Source organism: Biomphalaria glabrata, chromosome 5, assembly GCF_947242115.1.
Source record: "Biomphalaria glabrata chromosome 5, xgBioGlab47.1, whole genome shotgun sequence".
NCBI classification, from domain to species: Eukaryota; Metazoa; Mollusca; class Gastropoda; family Planorbidae; genus Biomphalaria; species Biomphalaria glabrata.
The window spans coordinates 35,579,811-35,598,072 of record NC_074715.1 but is presented as its reverse complement, the minus strand read 5'-3'; the positions used below and the strand labels follow the sequence as shown (position 1 = coordinate 35,598,072).

The following is an 18,262-nucleotide window of genomic DNA, read 5'->3' as shown; positions in this document are numbered from 1 at the left end:
TAACAACCTTGAGCTCTCTCCCCTAAAACAAATGTATCTAACAGGATAATCTCTGTGTATACTTTAGTACAACGAACTAATCTGAAGAGTTAGATAAGAGAGATTTGTATCACATTGTGTGCAACAAGCTGAAACAAATGTGTTGAAAGTTTTCTGGACAAAATTTGGAGGCGAGCTCTTGGTGTACTTTCAGAATTCTTATCTAAAAGTGTTTTTTTTTATGTTTGGGTCGTTACTCGAATGTTCTTAAAGCTACTTAGCACTATTAAATACATTGCATTCTTACATGAGGGTAAGCACAAGGGGCTTAACCTTTTTACTGACTAATAAAAATGTATAGATGTGTTGTAATTATTTCAAGTAGGCTAACGGTGTTGGCTATTCACACCAAGAAGCTAAGATATTTTTTTCAGTTTAAGTATTGAATGTAGATAGTATATGGATAAACTCAAGTAAAAAAAACTAACTAAGTGCTTTTCGGGGGAAACTAAAGTTGGCTGTAAGTTTGATCAAATCGTAATAAACTTTTAGAAAATAATAGGCCATGTAAACCCCCCATATTTCTTGTATAACTTAGTTTTGTACTGGTTTAGTAGGTCTGCCCTCGATTAACTAGCTCTCGGGTTGAATGATAGCAATTGTTCATGCTTAAAAGACTTTAATCAATGCTAAGTCAATTGGATCCAACAATGCTCAGTGTTGCGTGGAGAGCTCAGAAGTTACACGGGTAGCTAACATTAGAATTAAGTGTGCTGTAGAGTGGGCTAGGATAAGAATAGATAGGTGTACGCGTTTTGTTGTTGTTTTTTTTTTAATGTACACAAAGTTTGAACAAAGTACACTGCATGATAGGATAATATAACCATCATCAATAAGTGCTTTACAAATTGAGCCCGAGGTCACCTCTTGAAGTGCGAAGACCAGGTTAGTAGTAACAGTGAGACATTGTCTTTGATTCCGAAGACTAAGGATTGGAGCGGTATTTCAGGTAACCATGCACATTCTGCCACATCAGAGTGCTAAGTAAAGTTACTTTAAGACCCAACTGTTTTGGGAAGCACTCATTGGGAATCTTCATAAGGGATGCAAATCTGTAAGTATCCAGCTTATTTTGTGGTACATAAGTGTTCATTGTCTATAATCTTTTATATGTTTGAAATAAATGTAAAGACTATTTTGTACACATTTTTTAGCATTGTAAATTCTAATGTTTAAGCTTTTCAACTTTTAGGCCCTATCATTAATCATAAAGTTAAATAATTATTGAATTAAATTTGTTATTTTTGTTGGCAATAGTAATCTTTCAATTAGTAGCCTTTGGAATGACTAATTTTGTTTATTTAGGTCCTTTTTCAAAATATTTTCCGATCTTCTTCTATTCTTTTTGTTTTATCTCCCTTTCCCTTCTTACTGTGCACTAAAATAAAATAGCTATGAATACTGAAATTTGACAGAAAAGTGAAGTCCCACTGATTCAAAACGAGATAATAGACCCGTTGAGCAATGCAGATGATGAGAGAGAGGGGCCAAGCGAGATATTCGTAGACCCTGGGCCCACGGGACCTTGCTACGCCACTGAGTTTAGACTAATGTATTTTTATACACAACAACCATGTCTTGTTCGGTATCACCAAACTAAAGTTCGTTGGATTTTGAGATTTTTAACCAGGCTTTTTTTTTTCGAGGGGGGGGGGGGAGGTACGGTTGGGGCGGTGTAAAAATTTAAATTTTTAAAAAACCTATCATTCATCAGCTATTGATTGTATGGTAATTACTTCTACAAAAAGCCATCAGCTTCATAAAGAGGAATTGTCTTTACTAAACAAAGTTTTCTTTTGTTACTGGTACTTGTTTTTTTTAAAGGTTATCATCTACCCTATAGATCGCAAGCTCTGAAAGGGCAACTTGACTCTTGTTTTGTGTTACTTATTATTGCACCTAATCAATATTTGCTTCCTTCTTAGAATATATTCTTCGTGCTCTTGTTTGACAGAACACAGTCCCAAGTAGGCTTATTGAAGTAAGGGAGAAAACCTGAGACAATTGGGTTGTAGAGTTACTCTGTTCTCTGTAGTGTTGACATCAATCAGTCCTATAAAAGGGTACAAAGAAAGAAAAGTGTTTGTGTTGGGCACACTGACGTGTCTACCTGAGGCCATATGTGCCTTGAAGAGAGATCAATAAAGTCAACAAAGTGATTGTCGCATGTCTTATTGTTTTAACATACAAGTCACGGAATGGATTAGACCAGCAGACACTGTGGATAAATCAGAACCAAAGTATATGTATTTCTAGTAGCGTCCCTGGGACAATATCGAGTCATCATAGAATCCGATGGTTCTCATAAAGTAACAGAATGTGTGTTGAACTGTTTGCTGGGTTTACCTGTTATTTGTGGCCTTGTTTTATTTGTAGTATATATTTAATAGGTCTACACTATTTTTTTTTTCTGGTACCCGTACTGACATGTCTGAGATCGAACAAGAACATTCTTCTACCGAATTCAAAATGTTTTCTTGTTGCGATGTAGTAGCCTTACGAACATTTCCTGGAGCAATATCTTTCATTGATTTTGTTATCAATGGACTCTGTGTAGATTAGTCTTTTTTAAGATTTCTACTATAGACGAATAAGACTAACAAATGTATGTGTTTTGTTTATCTAGTGACGTTACTACGCTCTTAAAATCATGATCCATTCTTTTTAAAAATTTAATTATTTCATCCGACTGACGCAGATGGTGAAAAGACAATGTAAAACAACGGCTTTGTAGGCATGAGATGTGATATATATCTACTTAACCAAGTAGGCCTACAATATTACACTATACTAGGGACTAAAGACAGTGCCTTATAGCATGAATCACATATAATTTTAATTTTTAAATTAGTCCTATACCAAAATTAAATGCCTTTGTTTTTCTTTCCATTAAAGATCGCAGCACTAGACACAATAGGCAGAACTTCACATTTCAACACCCATGTCACCGATTTCAAAATAAAAAAAAAAATTGACAAAGAAGGGAACTCTCCAACGGCTAACAGGAACAAAAAGATTTGTCGATGACAGAAATTGATTAGTTCGTTTTCCCGCGAGTTTTGACGTCACCGTCATGTGAATGCAAATTTGTGTGAGTGATGATCATTTGACAGGATTTTTCGTACAGCAGGAAATCGAAGAATCACGAAATATATTCGTATCGACCCTCACGATCGCTATAGCTTTGCACTGATATGCACCGTTAGCACGAAGGAAACAAGGGTGAGACCGACGCTGGATCAATACTAGACCAAACAATTTCGACTTAGTCAGTGAGATAAAGGATATACTGTCACTTAAATACATGGAAAGAACGATTCGAACAAAGCATTGTTTAAACTGAATGTGTTTGGAAGAGAGGGATTTAAATTACCTTTTTTAAAAGGACAATAGTAGCATTAATAGTTTGTGAACTTTAGGCATAAGTATATGCATTGTTAATGAAGATAGACATCGGTCTGTATATCAACAAGTCTGGAAAAGAAAAAAAAAGTCAGACCAATAACAGTGGCTAGAAGCAATCAATATGCCGTCTGGTATTAAAGAAACGAAGTCTTTGCCAGCAATACTAATCAATCTTAAGGCCATGACGTCTTTCCAGTCAAGTGAGGGTCAGTCAGCAGCGAAAACACTCGCGTCCGCAGAGAAGTCAAACTATGAGCTGAAACTCCATGGAAACAAAATCCTCGACTCCCGCTTCAATTCAGCGAGGGCTAGGAGTTCGTCGATCTCGAGCACAGCCTCGGTCAAAGTCAAAGGGGCTAAAGAAAACGCAAGGACCGCCTCTCAGTTGAGTCGCTCCTCTTCGCTCTTAAGCCTAGGAGCCTCTGCTCCTCCTCTTCGAGGAAAGAAGAAGAAGAGGCGTGAGGCTGAGTACGCTGCGCAGAAGCTAGCCAGGCAGAAACAAGAAATGGCAGATCTGTACAGAGGAACACCTGTAACTAACCAACGGGCAACATCGGGAGAAATCATTCGATTCTTATATGAGCTGTGGGTGCCTCAACTATCTGCTAACTACCGCAAAGATGTTCCTGTGACAACAAGTTGTCGACAAGATTTGAGAAATGTTCGAAAGATTGCGCAGACGACACCCAGGCGCGTGCGGAAACTTCATCGCGCCAAGTTGATCATTGAAACCTGCCACGAAATTGCCAAACCCAGCGGTGTGGATAGTCTGGGTTCTTCTGTGGTAACACTTAGTGTAGGATAAAAGTTGGATGTGACGTAGCCTGTGGTGACATTGTAGGATAAAAGTTGGATGTGACAGTCTGTGGTGACACTTAGTGCAGTATAAAAGTTGGATATGAAATTTAACTCACAAACATATGTTTACTTATAATTTGGAAGTTTTGCTGTGTGGTTAAATATTGCAAAAGAAACTAAATTGTCGTTACTCTACACTATCATGAAACTGTTACACCACAGTGTTGGGGTAGGAAGATATTTGAATATATATGTCAACATTGCACAGTTCAATTCAGACTCCATACAAAAGAACGCGAGAAAAAAAAAGGAATGACTAAATTAGTAGCCGATGTGCTGGGTTTTTAAAGGAAATTATAATTTGTACATTAATATTTATATTTGTGACAAAACTTTTTAAAGGCTACTTAGTGAATATATTATCATTGTAAGTGATCATTACAATATTTGTATTACAAGAATGTTTAGATTATAACATTAATGCTGCAATGTCTACATTATAATAACGTTAGTGCATTAATGTCTACTTAATATTAGCATATAGATTTGGTGATGTAAAACAAATTCTTAATTAGGTTCTTGATTTATTAGTAGTAGTGCATTTATTTATTTTTTTTAAATTATATATAAATAGAAGTGCAGCAATAAATTAATAAGATAAAAGTCATACAAGAAATGTTTTTGTTTAAATCTTAATACTCTAGACATAAGAGAAAACAAAATAAAGAAAATTGTATATGCATTAATGATTTGATGTAGGCCTAATCAAATTCTAAAGTATTTTATTGAAAATGTTTTGTTACAAAGCAAACAACATAACTTCTTAATTGTTTGTCTTTCAACAAAATTGGAATGTTGTTTATAGTTTAAAAGGGCTCTATAAATGTACTATAATACATTACAACTGACTGAGAAATGTAGAAACCAAACGGCAACAGGAATGGGGAGTTATGTTAACATGATACAAAAATTTTTGATGTCAACTCTTATTCTTTGATTTGCGACAAAATTTGTCAGAGAACCAGAATGTACCAAACAAAAATAGGATTGCAATTCTGATAGGTTCTTTAGTAAGTAAAGACTTACCTTCTGATACATAAATGATAATAAAACTATCAAAAGCACTACACAACTGGATAGGCATAACTTGAAGGTGTCTGATTTTAAACTACAAGTTCAAAAAGAGTCATAGCACCTTTTTAGCTGGCATTTTAAAAATATTTCTTGACTTAGTTTGCAGACGAATTTAACTAATTTAGGCTGCAATAATCACCCAAATTCTCAAGCCCACAGGCTGCACTAATCAACCAAATTCTCAAGCCCACAGGCTGCACTAATCAACCAAATTCTCAAGCCCACAGGCTGCACTTTACCTTTACCTATCCCTTAGTCTGTTGGACCGTTGGGGCACCAAGCAAGATTTGTCGACCGTATTTCTCCATTCCTCCCTGTCTTTTGCCTTGTTTAAAACCTCTATCAATGGTAGGCCCGTCCATTCTTTTATGTTTTCCTCCCATCGCTTTCTCTGTCTGCCTATTCTTCTTTTTCCTGGTACTGTTTCCTGAAGGAAGGTCTTTGCGAGCCCCGTGGATCTAATCTCTTGGTTTGTGATGTGGTCTTTGAAAGTGATGCCAAGGATCCTCTGTAGCATCTCAATTCCATTGCTAGGATCATCCCATCTAGCTCTGCAGTCAACATCCAAGACTCACAAGCATATAAAGATGTGGCCATGAACAGGGAGCGCATCAGTCTGATTTTTGTGCAATGGCCAAAAATGTAAGTGCTAAGTTCTTTTTTTTTTTTAGGTCAATCAGAATTTCTAGTTAACAATCAAGATGTGTATTAAAAAAAAAAGTAAATGAAAAATCATGAAAATAAACAAATCAAGGTAGCACTGACACATTTTTATTTATTTCAAGCAATATCAAACAAATCATAGACTCAATGGCACTTTAAAAATTAAGGAAGTATTGGCTCTCATTTTGTTTCATGATTACAACAGTAATAAGAACTAATGAGCTGGCAATGTACACTTTGGTTTCATGCTTCAAATAAGATTCATAAAGTGGTTCTCAAACTGACCAATGTAATATGACAAAAAAAACACTAGTTTTTCTAGAAATGTAAATAACACATTTAAGAAATTCATTTGTCTAACAATGTTCACAAAGAATTCATTTCTCTAACAATGTTTACATCAACAGCTTTACAGAAATAAATATGTTTACATTCACATCTTCAAAATAATATCTTATCTCAATGTTTAAACAAACACAGTGTTATGTGACAGCCACTAACTTGTCTTTCTGGAACTGAACATTTTAATTCCATTTTGTGTTGAGGCTCTAGCAAATTTTGTCAACAAAGCCCCTACATCTGTTTTATCATCAGTTAAATCTCTGGACAAAATAATATCAGCAATTTAATTGTGTTAGTACTGTGAAAAGTAACATTTAAATATGCAAAAACAAACATTTCTGATGTGCCTATTAGAAAGATTAAGACATGCAAGAAATAAGGCCAAAGGCCAAGTAAAGAATTTTTTTTATTGCAAGCAGTACGAACACATTTTTTTTTATCACATCTTAAAACCTTTTTTCTCACAGAGACTACATTAATCTTAAAGCACTTTGACCATTCAGTACCAGCAATTACAAAATCTTGAGACACTAACAATAATGGCATTTAAATAATTGATACTTTATAATATTAATTATCTTCTGAGTCAAAGACCAGGTCTTATTAATTTGTATGAAATGAAATTGTCTTCCCTTTTATTGCAACAAGCCACCACTACCCAGTCACTATAACCGATGTACTATTCTAAGGAGGCAGTTTGATATCAAAGATAAACTGAAGATTGACAGTCAAGGCAAACATAAACATGATAAAGGAAACATTTTAAATAGCTTTTTAGCTTAATCATTGTATTATAATTTACTTATCAGGCAAACAAAATGCTAATTAATATGAATTAGAAACACAGAATCTATTACCTTACATATGGAGTAATTTCTTCTAAGGACCATCTTTTCTTTTCATCAAATAAAACTTCAAATCTGAAACAACAAGCATACACTTCGAATTGTCATACTAAATAATAGTAACAATATTATTTGTATAGCTATATAAGCTTATGATATATTTTTCTTATAAACTGGATTCTATTTTTCTTTAACAACACCAAAATTTAAAATCAATATTCATTCATAGCAATATGTGATCATGGCCCACAAGATCATATGGAAGACTAATAAAGAAATGAAGTTTTAAGGACAGTCTATCGACAATTTTAGTATATATCAGGTAATCTTATATGAACAGGTAATCTTATATCAACTCAAATTTTCTTAAAAAAGCAGCGATTCAATGAACATATTTGAAAGGTAAAGACTCATGTTTGATGATGTAAATATATTTGTTTTTAAATAATCTTGTTATTGATGTACGCATTACTTAAACAGCTTGCACCTACTTCAAATAAGAATTTCTAGGACTCCAGTAAAGAACTATATGGAGATTATAAGAAATATCCTGAAATATAGACATTACTCAAAAATATAAAAGGGGAGACTAGAAGAGTTCATAAATGTGTCTCTAGAGAAATGTTACTGTTTCAATAAATTAAATAATTTAAATTTGATCTCCATCACACAAATTGGAACAGATGAGTCACTAGATCTAATATCTACCAAGTGACAGTTATCATCTAGTGTGACACAAACAATCACATTATTTAAATTTATCATTTTAAATTTACATTCTTTCAACTTTTTTTCTTCTTTTTTTTTTTTTTTAACAAGAACTCATTGCATACATATTGTTTAAAAAACTGACCTTTCATTGATATCTTCTGGCAAGTCATCAACATTGTAATACCAAATAACTTCTGGATTGGAATCTCTGTCAATTAGTGCCATGCCCTTCATGATAAATCGCAATGTAAAAACATTTTTAAAAGTCAGGGTACATATTAAGTGCTACTAGATAAAGAAAATCAAAATAGCGTTTGGAATAGTGGATGATATATGGAAGTCTCTATGCAAATATATATTTATGTTGCCTAATGAATTCTAATTTACATTTCTTTGTGATGAGTGAAAGGGTTTTGGCTGCCAATTACACAGTGCAGAAAATAAGAATTAAAACTTGAGGAAAAATATGTGTTTTTACCACTTGGTGATAAAATGAAAATTGAGACTCTTGGATCAGCAGCTGAGTTTTTTTTTATTTGGTCACCACATTACTTAAAAAATAAATTCTGTGTTTAGTAATCTCTACTCTACATTAGTTATAAAATGTTTCTTTCTATAGACATCTAGAAAATAGTTTGATAACACTTAGAGATCCAGGTGAATACAATAAGATCTTGAATGACTTATATATTAGCTTAACTGGGTTAAATTATCCATGAGAATACAATTAGATTTTGAATGACTTGTATATTAGCTTAACTGGGTTACCGAGTAAGATACCAATATCAAGGAAAATTTTTTTTTTATAAAAGAAAGTGTCATTTCAAATTCTTAAGAACTTACTTGTATTTGTGAAAAAGATGTTTTCATGTCATGGGGAACACTTTCTTGCCAAGCTTTCAAAAAATCACTTAGATTAAACTGAAAAAAAAATAAGCTCAAAATTTGTACCTTTTAGAAGACATAAAAAAAGAACAAGTCTATATGCATTTATCCTTAACAAATTTAACCTATTTAATATTTAACAATTTCATCATTTTGTCTTTAATGCTAAGTCAATTTAAGTCTTACTTTCCCAGAATGCCGTAAACACATTTCAGCAAAATGTTTACAAATTTTGTCTTCAGATAGATAAAAAATATTACCTGTATTAAAAAAAAATACATGTCAATTGTAAGGAACAGCTTAACAATGGTAATCAACAGAGCTATAAGCATAATCAAGAAAAAAATGTCAGTAAAATTAGCCTTACTTGAGTTGTCAGTTTCCATACAACTATCATCATGTTTTGAGTGACTCCTGACCATGTGCTCAACAACTTCCCTAAGAACAGTTAATTATATATGTACAGAAATTTTGTTGCTAAGTCAAGAAAACATTATTTAATCAAGTTAGCTTAAAATAACTACATTGAGTCCTAAAGAGTTATTTTTTCAAATGTTAAGTGTTTTGAAACAAATTACCTCGGGAAAAGCTCTGACAAAACCTCGCAACACTCCTCCATATTTAATCCTTCTATAAACCAATTTCTTTCTTCACATAACTGAACTATATGATACAACACTGTTGCTGAATATTCTAAATCTAGTAGACGCCAGAAACCTAAATACCATAAATATTGAAAACACAAAAAAATAATGAATAGGAATAGGTAAAGATTTTCTTTCAGACCTTGTAGTATGAAAGGGTGTGTGTGTGTGTGTGTGTGGGGGGGGGGTAATTTCTATGGCCTACATTTAAAATTCCATATGGCTAGCACAATGACCAACTGTCTATACTTTCCCTAATGTTAGATACCCTTTAGAGAAATTTAAAATCCCAGTCTTCACCTGAATTTGAACACATGATCCCTTAGTTTTGTAGCCAATCACTTTACCTCTCAGTGAACATAATAGTAAATTATCTTATGTTTAATAAATATTGAATAATGTTATCCATGTGTTTTAAGACTCCAGTAAACTTCATCCAAACAAAAACTTAAAACTTAGACATTGTACATGGAGACATCTTTGCTATAACCAAGAAATATATATATTTTTTTAAAAATACAACTTTGCATTCATTATTTTTGAATGAGTACCTTGAATTTCACAAGCATTTATTTTTGCCAGACCTGCTTTTATTTCTTGATCACTGGCTTGCACAGTTGACTGAAGTTCTGCAAATGTGTGCTGAACAAGAATATGATACATTTCATTTTAAAATAATAAACTTTACAGGCTAAAAATCAAATAATGAACCAGAAATGAAAAAAATTTTTTTTACATTTTGATAAGTATCCTGCTCATCTCCTTCACATTCTTTGCCACGATATGGATTTTCCATAAGTAAGGCACGCAGTTTTTTAAGTTTAGGTTTAATTGGCCGCAGTTCATAATAATTGTGCACAACAGCTGTTACCTATGAATATATTTTTAAAATCTTTCATTAGAAACAAAAAAAAAAAAGATTTTACTTGTATAAAAGTATTATAATATACAAAAAAAAATTGTAATTAATACATCTTGGAAGACAAATATAAATTAAGCCACACTATAGAAAAATTGAATAATTTGTTACATTAACTGTTACAGCATTATTATTTTACAATGGAAGTAATAGACCCTATGAAGTATTTAGAGCAAACTAGAATGAAATATTCAAGACTATCCTTTAAAAAAAGTGAGGTTTTAAAAAATAGTAATTGTTAAAGATAGAGCTTCAAGGGTTTAAATTGCAAAGAGAATATTTAGATAAAATCAAAACATATTCCAAATAAGAGCCCTGGGCTGTCTTCTCTAAACACTTGAAATCATTTCTTCATTAAAAATGGTAAAGTAATGACAAATTTACAAGGATTACATTTATCACTAATGTAGCTGAGACTTAAATATGGGTTGTAGAGAGAAGTCCAATAGTGGAGAGAGGGAACAAACAAAAAGTAAAATACAAAATACTTGTGACAAATTTTAAACTAACAAAATTTCTTTATATAAAAATGACAGTTGCCACACATCAGTCTTCTCACTTTTATAATGCTATGGCAAGACACTTGGAAAAATGAACTGTTACATTTTTTGTTACATCTACCTCTCTGTTAATAATCTCTGTGTTTCCATCTCCATGCAAATCAGGTCCAAAGGTTAACTTTGGCAGCATTAGCATCGAGTTTGAAGTTTCTGCCTCTTTTAACTCATATGTTGCACTGTCTGTGACCAAAACAGCATTCTCACTGGGGTCGCCTCTTATTTCTACCCTAAAAAAAAAAAAGTATCTATTTGAAGATAACAGCTCTCATTCTTTTAACATATTGAACACTGTGCAAGGCATAGAGTGGAAAGCGGACCAATTATATATTTATAAAATTATATATACTTTCTTTTATTCCAGCACAGTGGCCAAACTTAAGTAAGCTCAAAATAGGGTTAAATTATTATTTTTAATAACCTACATTTCATAGAAATGAGGTGAATGCCTGGGCATTACATCAATTAACTTGTTTTATTTTGTAGCATAGTAATTTCTTTTTTTTTTTTTAAAGCAATATCACCTAATTGTATTTATTTTCTAGCTTCTTGTTTTTTTTTGTGTTTTTTATCTCAATTTTGTTTTCAGCTCCTTGTTCATTATTCAATAATGAAATGTTGCTAAAAGAGTGCATATGTATAACTATGATGGAATTTTTTTTTTCTGAAACACTGATACCAATTTTGAACTTTAGGATAGCAGGATTTACAATTTACAGCCTGAGGTTTGACATCTGCCAACCTGCAAAAGGCTTTCATAACGATACCTTTCAATACCACACTGGGCATGAAAGGGAGATCAAGATGGGGGCTCTGTGGGCCTACAATGGTTGCAATTTTAACACTGTAGGTGATTTCATATGAAATGTTGACTTTAACAAAATATTTTAAAATTTAGTATGATAAAAAAAATGAAAAATGATATGAAAAAAAAACAAGGTTACAAAGACAGTTTGTGTGGAAACACAAACTCAAAATCGGCCCCCGAAGTGGTCCACCCAGTCAGGCTTCAATATTTTCAGAAAGAACATCCAAATGAAATTATATCAAAGACTAATGAGAGATCAGAATGGAGAAAGAAGGTTGACAGATCTTGTGTAGTGCCCCAACGGTCCAGCAGATCAAAGGATAGGTGCAAGTGAATGCAAAGTTAGATGTGAACCTGGCCTAACTAGTTCCCCTTTCAGACCTTGGGGGAGATTATGTAAAGTTCATCTGTTTTTGTGGCCTACGGTTAACGAGGAAGTCATGTAGCCAGAACAACGACCAACCGCCTTTACTTTTCCCCAACTAATGTCAGGTACCAATTAGAGCTGGGTGGACTCAGAGGCGCCCAAGAATTCCGAAGTTGAAAATCCCAGTCTTCACCAGGATTCGAACCCAGGACCCCGTTCGTAAGCCAAGCCATTTGCTGCTCAGCTACCGCGCCTCTCCTGCCTAACTAAAGTCTTAAAATTGATGTTATTGTTTTGAAAAGGCTAAATCTCATTTTGGAATCCTCGAAATAAAATTTTTTTTTAAAAATTTCCACTATAATAAATATAGTTCAGGAAAATGAAGTTTACAAGATTACTATTCGTTTTAAATTAGGTCTAACTTATAATGCATACTAATTAGCTTTTTCTCTTTAAAAAACTGCTTGCATAACTGATTTTAAAAATTAAATTTTTCGCTTTCAGAAAAAAAAAAAAATAGCAGTTGCATCAGAACTTTGAATGGTCTAAAATATTGTGATGTCGGATTTTCAATATCTTTTCTAGTTTACGAGATCTAAACGGGACGGACGGACAGACATTTCACACAAAATTAATAGCCTCTTTTCCCCTTTCGGGAGCCGCTAAAAAAGAGTGAGATTTAAGTCTGCATAATTGACAAAGAGAAGAAAAGCTTAATATACTCATTAAATTTTATCTGATATTATACTTTTTAGTTTTAGTTTGAAAGATAACATCCATAGTGTGCAATACTTACTTTTTACCTGATTGTAGAGCTTGTAAGACAGGTTCATCTAATTCTAACAATTTAAAGCTGTCATTTTCAAGCTGACCAGAGAAAAATAAACACTGAACACAAGGCTTCAGATCTTTAGATTCAAGTTTTGCTAACTCAAGCACACATTGAATGTCAGGTAAAGTTCTACATTAAACAAAAAATAACAAGTTTCAAAATCTAATATAAATAGTTAAGACTTTAAGTTGTAAAAGTAGTTCCACAAATGTGACTGGAATTTCCATGTGGCAAATTTAGTTTTATGTGTTAAATATAATGACCAGGTCTAACAGGTTACAGCAGCAATTATTACAAATAATACTTATCTATTAGAAATATTTTAGAATAGTTATTTATCAAAGCTTAATTTCATTTTCTCAAATTTTAATCAAAATACAGAAAGAAAACATTTTCAAAGTCAATAGTCAATAGCACACATTGTCACCCTGGAACCAATAGGAGTCCTTGGTACAAAAGCATACAAATATGTGGTGTTATATTTTTTAAAAAGTCTTTACTTTTTTGGAGTACAGAAACTCTAAGATCTAGAACTAAATTACAGACATTTAAATAAAAAAAAAAAGAAAATCATTATGTCCTTTAAGCTTATTTTCTTGAATATAAAATTTAAGCTCAATGGAACAGAGAAGTGCAATATTTCTGTTTATAACAATGTTGGTTTGTTTTTACCAGATTTAAATTCTAACAGGAGCTATGATTTTTTTTCATTTTTAAATAAATTTGTCTTACAAACTTCTTAATTAACAAAATGAATAACATTTCATAATTGAAAAGTTTTTTTATTGTTCTATTGTATAAAAAAAAAATGATTCACAATTACTTTCCTCAGTTTACTCCTTTTCATTAAAGATCTAGAAATACACATTTCTACCTAGTTTACATCAATAATACTTTACCCCAGAATAACCAAAGTCTTGTCATAAAATCATGATAATAAAGAAAAAAAAATACCATAGCTTCCTTTTTGAAATGAAACACTGTCATTGGTGGTGTCAAATGTAAATTCATGTGATAGTAACTTATACTGACTGGTCACACATTAAATAATGCACAAATACACCAACCAGAACAACTAACATAAAATCAGATCATGTTAGATCTATATTTTAATAACTACTAAACTATAGGCTGAACTAAATCTAGATTCTATATCTAGGATTAATCATTCAAAGACTAAGAAGTGAACATGCATAATCTAGCTCTATAGTCTAGAATTTGAAGTAGATCTAGATCAATCATCTAATCTAATGGCCTCTTTCAGACAACTATTGATCATTTCATAGAAATGAGATGCTATAAATGCTTGGGCATTAGCTATAATATGGTCAGAAAAATGTCGACCACACAGCAGTTCCTCCTCTCCTTGCAGCTAATGTGTTGAAAGAAACACTAAGTCATCATTTTTGGTGCAAGGAAGCAGAAGTTTGAGTTTGCCTTCTCCTAGGTGGGTAGCCAACCAAGACTAACAATCCCTTCCTGTCCGAAGTTTACTGGTTTAGATGCCAGCTACTTGCCTTTGCCACAAAACTAAATTACAGAAATCTGGTGTAATGTAACTATTAGTAATTAACTATTAATCATAAGATAATTTCTAGACAGATCAATCTGATTCAAGGAATCTAGCCTAGATCTATAAGACTAGTCTATATCTATATGATATATTAGTATATCTACATGAGTCATGATCTATTCTAGATTCTATAAGTCTAGATTTATACCTAGAGTTTTTTCATTTTGATCTACCATTTTATGTTATTATTTTAATTTAATAATAATAATATATTACTCTCTCCACATTTTAAAAATACTACTTCTAGTAATATAGAGTCTATATTCTTATTTGTTTAATCACTATACATTGCTACAGCACTATTATTTCTATATATATATATATATATATATATTATATGACTATATGTAGGTACTTCGATAAAAATTTCAAAATGATCACAATGCAATGAAACCTATTTGGTTAGATAGAGCTTGAGAAATGCTTTCCAATGATACCAATTTTATATTGCTGAGTTAATTGTGAGGGAAGTTATTAAATTTTTAGTGGCCAAAAATTAGCCTTCTTTGTAAAGCGAAAAAAAATCTGTGACCGAAACAACTGACAGTTGAACTTTAATTAACCGTATTATAAAAAGTCTTAAAGATATGGGGTTGAAACTTCACACTCTTTTTCATTAACCTGTATTCTGTTAAATAAAGGAAAGAATAGCAGCAGGCAACAGGGCATTTTATAGCACCCACCATCTAATTAAGAGCAAAATGATTTCAAGTAAAACCAAGAAAATAATATACAAAACTATAATAAGACCAGCAGCAATGTATGGAAGTGAGACCTGGACGCTGACAATGACATCTGAAAATTTACTTAACACTTGGGAAAGAAAAATCCTTAGGAAAATATATGGTGCCATACAGGATGAAACAGGGTGGAGGACACGCACTAACCATGAGTTATATCAATTATATGAAGACCCACCAATAGTGAACGAAATAAAAAAGAACAGACTACGTTGGGCAGGTCACCTTGAAAGAATGTCAGACAACAGAGGGGCGAAAATCGTATACAGGCAAAAACCAAAAGGCAGGCGACCCAAAGGCAGACCCCGAATGCGATGGATAGATGACCTGGAAGCAGATCTGAAGCAGCTTGGGGTTAGGGCGTGGAGACGAAAGGCCCAGGAGAGATCTGAATGGAAGGATGTGTTAAAGCAGGCCAGAGCCCTCCATGGGCTGTAGCGCCACTGGGATGGATGGATGGATGTATTCTGTTAAAACAAATTAAAAAAATAATACCAAGCAATAAAATCTTTGAAAAAAAGTGAATAAATATATAAAAAAAAGCCTTCGACAAAAAATAAAATTATATGTGATTTTGTCATCATATGTGCCCAAAAATCACAAATAAAAAAATTAGAGATTTGTAGTGTGTTTTATTTTGTTTAATTATAATTCTACTGTATTTAAATAGCTATTTATATATATTTAGATAATTTTTATAAATTAAAAATGAAAATAGCACTGCGCAGAAAAATATTTGCTAAAATTTTATGACTATAAGTTTAATAAACAGTTTAAACCTTTTTGTAGAGCAATGGCAATTAATTATTTTAAAATGCCTGAATTTAAATGCTTTAAAATTAGATTGTAAATGAAAAATTTCTTTCATCGGACAATAAAATAAAAAAGAAACCTTGCGATTTATTTAGAAGTTATAAAAAGATTTTTTACTTAAATTTTTGTGCAGTAATAGCTCATCATTTTAAAAATATAATGTACTCATTTATTTACTATTCATTTACATGTATACTAATAGAAAAAAACAACACACAGAAAAAAAAATTAATTAATAGTTCGCAGTGCTAAAAATATGAAAAATAAATTAATATTTAATATTATTATTTTAAAATATTTATTTTACTATAAAATTTCCACATTATAAAGTCATTATAATAAAGACACATTCCCTCTCCATAATCTAGCATTTAAACATTATAAAAGTTAATCTAAATGAAAAATTCCTATCTAAAAATAGGACGTGATAGATAGAAGTTGACCATTTCCAGTAAATCACAGTGTTGGTTGTTACTAAAAATAGATTTTAACCATCAACTTTGAAAATTAATATCTAAAGAGTGCGCCAAGCTACAAAGTTCAAACTTAGCACACAGATATATGTTAACATGCTAAATTCAATAGAATTAGTGAGATTGTTGTAACTATAAACACTTTTATTTTATTTAAAAAATAAAATTTTACCCTTCTTTGTCTTTGTTAATTTTAATATCAAATATCTTTAAAGTGCGCCAAGAGAATTTGATGAAATTTGAAATATACACATTTCATAATATGATAAATTATTGTAGCAAACAGCATTGTTGTAACTTTTATAGGGAAAAAGTTGTAAAAATGTCAACTTTCACATAAACTTTTGTTAAGAAAAATTTAACAGATTTGCTTCAAAAGCAAATAAAAATGATCTCTGATATCTTATGTTAACAAAAAGTTATCACAATTAGTCCTGAAATCAAATACAATGTGCTAAAACTTTGATGGAAATGACCACCCTTAAAAAAAGGGTAAAATGTGCTGACACACTTTTCAGCCATTTTTTGGGAGGGAAAAAATGGATCTAGGTCAGTTTATCGAAGTACCTACTATATGTTTTATTTACTCTCTCTTGCAAGTTATTAGCTGACAATATTTATAATAAAGGTCTATGAGTCAGCTCTACAGCGCTATTATTTCTACATTATATTATAATAATTATATTATCTTTCTCTTCCTATCAGTTTTTAGCTTGTGGTATTCAAATCAACTTATTATCATTATAACATACAGACGCTACTTCAAAATAAGATGATTACATCCTAGGCGTCAAGCATCTAGTCATGCATGTTATAATGTTATGGCCAGTGGTTGCCAGGACTGCACCAGCTAAAAGTGAAAATTACCCTAATAGTAATTCTTATGAAGGTTGAAGTTATGTACAATTTAAAATTATGATCTAGATATAAATATCTACTTAATTTGTCTTAATTACTAATCTAGTTAATATATTATCATTATACTATTATAAATTATAGATCTACTAATCTAATTATATATTAGATCTAGATTATTCTAGATAAAGTCCTAAGACTCTAAGTCACTCTAAGACTTAGCTAAGGCTAAGCCTAAGTCTGACTAAGTAACTAAGACTCAAGACTGTCACTAGATATATGTCTAGTAAGGAAGTAGTAAGTCTCTAACTCTAAGTCAGTCCTAGTCTAACTAAGTTAAGACTCTTACTCAAGTTAATCTTAGTAAGACTAAAGTAAAAGTCTCACTTAGTCTTAGCTCACTAGATTAAGATTTGACTAGCACACTACTAGAGATAGGCCTACTTTAGTATAGTAAATAGACATAGTAGATCTAGATCTATATCTAGATATACTGATAGTCTAGAATCTAGACAAGACAGAAGACTTAGTCTTAGACTAGTCTAGATAATTCCGAACGGTGACAGTGAGTCGGAGTGACTCAGTGTCACTCAGTCATCAGTCTCAGTACTCACAGAGTCAGACACAGTTACTCACTCTAGTCTAGATTCTAAGTCTAAAACTAAACTAAAGACAAGTTTGAAGCTTTTGAAAACCTGTTTTTGTATCCATTTCTTTTTTCAGAAGCCATAATTATATCTATACTCTATTAACTCTAAAGATCTAGATTCTAGATCTAGAATTCTAGATTATCGGTCTCTAAAAAATGTAATTTGTTTATAAACAAATCCCGCCGCATGTCAACCGGAAGTGATTACAT

General features: G+C 32.0%; 2 protein-coding genes across 4 annotated transcripts; one reads left to right on the top strand and one right to left on the bottom strand.

The window, feature by feature from the left end:
- The first annotated feature begins 83 nt into the window (after nt 1-83).
- Nucleotides 84-4,997, top strand: LOC106079195 (uncharacterized). Of its 3 annotated transcripts, none has more exons than XM_056031092.1 (2): nt 84-292; nt 2,935-4,997. In XM_056031092.1, exon 2 carries the CDS (start codon nt 3,566-3,568, stop codon nt 4,247-4,249), a length of 684 nt encoding a protein of 227 aa, XP_055887067.1. In that variant the 5' UTR covers nt 84-292; nt 2,935-3,565; the 3' UTR covers nt 4,250-4,997. The 3 variants fall into 3 exon arrangements, with proteins under 3 accessions (XP_055887067.1, XP_055887066.1, XP_013095789.2); XM_056031091.1 differs by lacking the exon at nt 84-292 and adding an exon at nt 355-924; XM_013240335.2 differs by lacking the exon at nt 84-292 and adding an exon at nt 355-1,093.
- A 1,134-nt stretch (nt 4,998-6,131) lies between these two features.
- LOC106079193 (sister chromatid cohesion protein DCC1-like) lies at nt 6,132-18,236 on the bottom strand. Its single transcript, XM_056031134.1, has 12 exons — nt 18,099-18,236; nt 12,914-13,078; nt 11,007-11,172; nt 10,203-10,337; nt 10,018-10,108; nt 9,401-9,539; nt 9,190-9,260; nt 9,009-9,082; nt 8,781-8,858; nt 8,080-8,165; nt 7,239-7,301; nt 6,132-6,641 (listed from the first exon to the last, which is right to left on the bottom strand). Exons 1-12 carry the CDS (start codon nt 18,131-18,133, stop codon nt 6,536-6,538), a joined length of 1,209 nt encoding a protein of 402 aa, XP_055887109.1. The 5' UTR covers nt 18,134-18,236; the 3' UTR covers nt 6,132-6,535.
- Nucleotides 18,237-18,262: the final 26 nt, after the last annotated feature.